The 4,153-nt window shown below is 38.8% G+C and overlaps 1 protein-coding gene across 1 annotated transcript in view; it reads right to left on the minus strand.

Moving 5' to 3' along the window:
* Positions 1–691: 691 nt before the first annotated feature.
* Positions 692–4,153, minus strand: part of LOC119418973 (solute carrier family 35 member F5-like) — a 13,261-nt gene continuing 9,799 nt past the window's right edge. Inside the window, exons 13-14 of the mRNA XM_037686265.1 lie at positions 2,016–2,116; positions 692–793 (exon numbers count right to left, since the gene is read on the minus strand). Coding sequence (XP_037542193.1) covers positions 2,035–2,116 — 82 coding nt within the window. The 3' untranslated portion in view covers positions 692–793; positions 2,016–2,034. The remainder of the gene's footprint in view (positions 794–2,015; positions 2,117–4,153) is intronic.

The following is a 4,153-nucleotide window of genomic DNA, read 5'->3' on the forward strand; positions in this document are numbered from 1 at the left end:
CACCTCAAACCAACAGCAGGAAGGGTGAAACCTGGACACAGCTGAGTCCAAGAGGACAATGGTCCCAAACACACACCAGAACTGGATTTTGATCGGATCAATCAGGCTGACATTACTGCCTGACTGAAAATGTGTGGATTCGGATTAAAAGCCATGTCTGAAACCAGGAACCCATGAAGAAGAGCAGTCCAGTACCAGCCAGAGGTCTGCCAGAACCTTCTTGATGGAAACAAAAAGCCTGAGGTCCTGGTGAGACTCACTTTAAACAGATATTATTGGTGGATGGACGTATTTGAGCCTGTGCGGATCAGAGTGGGACGGAGTTCTGCCTAAAACTGGTTTTAGATTTAGAGATATTAAACTTAATCCAAGCAGATTACAGATTAAACACCAACCATATTTGGAAACCTAAATGCTTCCTTCTGAAGTCCGACTTCCTGTCATTAAGTCCATCTACTTAGAGTGACTCAGCAGAAAAGTCGCTGGTTTTAAACCAGAGCAGCCTCTAGAAGTCTACAGTTCTGGTTTTGAAGAATTAGTCCTCCCACACGTTACAGTCAGAACCAGAACCCCCGACAACGAAGTAAAGACGAAAGCCAGGCAGCGTGCGGCGTACCGTTCCTTTACGGAGACAAATGAAACCGAGCAGCAGAAAAACAAAATAAAATCACATTAAATAAAGATTTTGTGTTTGTGAGGAGGAAGTGTTGTAAATAAATTAAAGTAAGCGGAGGCACTCGGGTGGATTCTACGTCTCTGGAAGCTTCCAGATTATCGGCTCGCCGTCGATCGCCTGCAGAAGGAAAAACACATCAAGAGAGACTTTTTTAAAATTAGACATAAAAGTGTTTACTTGCATGATTTAAATCCTTAAAGTTGAGCTCCGATTTATTTTATTCTCACCTGACAAAAATCTTGAAGCTCAAACCTCGTCACTCCAGACGCGCCATTAAAATCCTAATTTCAGCGACATACATTTATTAAACGATATTTATTCAGAACTGTGCCTCAAGAGGAAGAAAAGGTGTTTTTTCTACACAATATCAAACGTTGTTATTAATGCTATTGTTATTATTACCCGTAATAATATTATTTTATTATTATTTTTTTATTAATGCTGTACTTGTATTATTATCACCATCATTATTATTATAAATAATAATAAGATAGTTGTAATATCAATATTATTAATGTTGGTGTTGTTTTTATATTATAATTGTTGCTATTAAGATTATTTATTGTTATTATTAAATTTAATTTTATTGTCATTAATATTACAGCTATTCTCATAACTTATTATTCTAATAAAAATAATAATAATAATGATAATAATAATGTTTTTGTTAATTTTGATATTCTTATTTTTATTGCTGTTATTATTAAATTTATTTTTATTGTTTATACTATTAATATTATTATTGTTTTTGATATTCTTCCTATTACTGTTGTTAACTTTATTGTCATTATTAGTATTTTAATTTTTTTAAAGATTATTATTGTTGGTATTATTAGCGTTGTGTATTTTATTAATGTAATTATTGTTTTTAAATTTATTATTATTACGTATAAAAGGCGTCTCTACGTCTAATGATTTAGTGTTCCTGACTTGCTTCCTCAGGTTATCAGATGAACTAAGTGGACTCCATGATCTCCTGCTGCCATGAAAGGTGGGTGATCATGTACCTGCCTGTCTGTTAGCAAAATATCTCATGAACCAGTGAACCAATGTTTTTAGAACTTTGAGAAAGCGTCGTTTATCGAACACCTTTAACTCGTTTACTTTTTATGGTCAACCCAATTCAAGATGGCCGCCACAGCGATTCAACCTCAGCAACACAATAAAACCTAAACTTCAGAACATTTTACAGATTTTGAGCAGAGCAGAGAGTTAACCTCTACGGACACACTGAGCCCTGAGAGAAGATTGTTAAAAACTTGGCGGGTGGAGTCCAGGTCTGACCGAGGTCAGAGTCCGACCCACATCAGGAGGTCTGAGGATCTGCGCCGCCACTTACGTGCAATCGGACCTCCGGATCACGAGCAGAAGCTTCCTTCATGAGGGGACACCGTGTTCAGAGGAATGAGGCTTTCACTCTGCTCGCTGTCTTCTGACAGTCTGAAACAAAGAGACGGAGGCGTCGATCAGCGTCATCACACCCGCCATCTTGACAAAGACGGTTACTATGATCATCCACGGCGCCCAGAGACGTTCCGAGTCCAACACCTGAGGGAGAGCGCAGAAGTGACGAGGCACCAAGCATCACAGCGACGCTCGGCGCGTGAACCAGTTTAAACAAGCGGCACGCCGATGTCCCCGTCGCTGAGGTTCAAACAGTTTGTAGTTCTGGAGACGAGTGTTTTTCTGGACAGAGAGTGAAGTGAACCTTAATGTTTTTGGTGAAAAATATTCAAGTGGGCAGGAGCTACACTGTGGAGAAGAACAGAGGGAGGTGTTTCATTTATTTGAGGTGGCGCAGTGACGGATCCTGGCGAGCGGAGGGAGACATTTTATCCACCACCAAGTGCAGTGGTGGAGCCAGGGGGTGGCCAATGGTGGCCACCACAGATTAATCTTCAGCCACAGCAATCATTTGGGGAAACAATACTTTTCAGCAACATAAAAACTAGAAAGCACAGGATTGGAGTGGCCAATTTAAAAAATCACTATTCGCGGTTCGTTTATCCCGGACTCACTCTATCGTGGTTTTTCAAAATAAAACTGGACATGACACACAGTTGTTTGAATGATGGCTGAGCCGCACCATCGGCATGGAATTTTTATTAAAATTAATTATTTTAAATCATTTAGCACCTGCTGCACATTTGTGCAGCCCATACTGCACGATAAACTTCCTGCTGCAGCAGATCAGCTGATCTCAGGGCAGAGCGTAAAAGTGGGCGTGGCCAAGAGAGCTTGCAAGTGGCTGAGAGCAGCGGACACAGAGTGAGGGAAATCATGACAATCTGTGCTCTTCTAGAGCATTTACAGTTTAGAAACATTGTTTATAATATTGCAAGCGTGTGGGAAGAGTTTAAAACACCTTTACACATATATACCTGTATATATATATATATATACCTGTATATATATATATATATATATATATATATATATATATATATATATAAACTACTACTTATTACTTGTACTAGTATTCCTACTTCATGGTTTTTCACTTATCGGCTTCAGGGTACGGATCCCCCGCGTTAAACGAGGGACTACTGTTTAGGGTGGTGGCCATCTTGGATTTGGACGTGCCTACCTAATTTTTGATAATGACCTTTCTAACACCTAGATGCAGCCACACACTAAAGGGCACGTTGGGACTAAATGCATGTTGTTTATTTTTGAAGTTATCTAGCTCATAGGAGTTACTTATGTATTTTTATTTTGATGTGGCAACCCAATTTTTAAAAGGAACCTCTCTTATGTCTAGACGCAGCCACCCACCAATACGGAAGTCAGTACGTCACGTATTTTTCAAAATATCAAAGGTCACATATGCAAGGACAAACGGAGGCATTTCCAATTCCCACTTTGTGCTCAGGGACAAAAAAAGGGCCACACTGATGAAAGATTTTTTACCAGCTCACTTCCTGCAGTGGCGTCAGTGTGTGTGTGTTAAACACTAAACACGTGGGTGTGTTTCTTTATGCAGCTGCATCACAAAAACCATAGAAACGTAATTTCACCAGAACACGACCCGTCAGTGACTAATAATAATAATGACTTCTGCTCAGGCACTGAAGCAGGGACTGAACAGCGCGGCTTGGTTTTTTTAAATCTCTGACATTTATCGTTGTCTGGTTTGCAGCTGAACGTTCTGGATTTGCCAACATAAAAATAAAATAATTTAAAAAAAACAAAGTGAAGAAACAACAGCATCGTCTTCACATTTCTACCACAAACGGTCTGAATCTGCAGACGGGTTTAGAGCCGACTGACAGAAACCATCAGTGTTGGACACTTGTTGGCACCATCAGGGCCTTCAACCCCTTCAGGGAAGGCCCAAGAATTCAGCACATATAAAATGTTACGTTTGAATTTTTGTTCTTTATTTTACACAAAATATATATTTTCATTGTTTATATATATTATATATATATATATATATATATATATATATATATATATATATATATATAAAATTTG

Source organism: Nematolebias whitei, chromosome 13, assembly GCF_014905685.2.
Source record: "Nematolebias whitei isolate Nwh7 chromosome 13, NemWhi1, whole genome shotgun sequence".
In the NCBI taxonomy this organism is placed as follows: domain Eukaryota; kingdom Metazoa; phylum Chordata; class Actinopteri; order Cyprinodontiformes; family Rivulidae; genus Nematolebias; species Nematolebias whitei.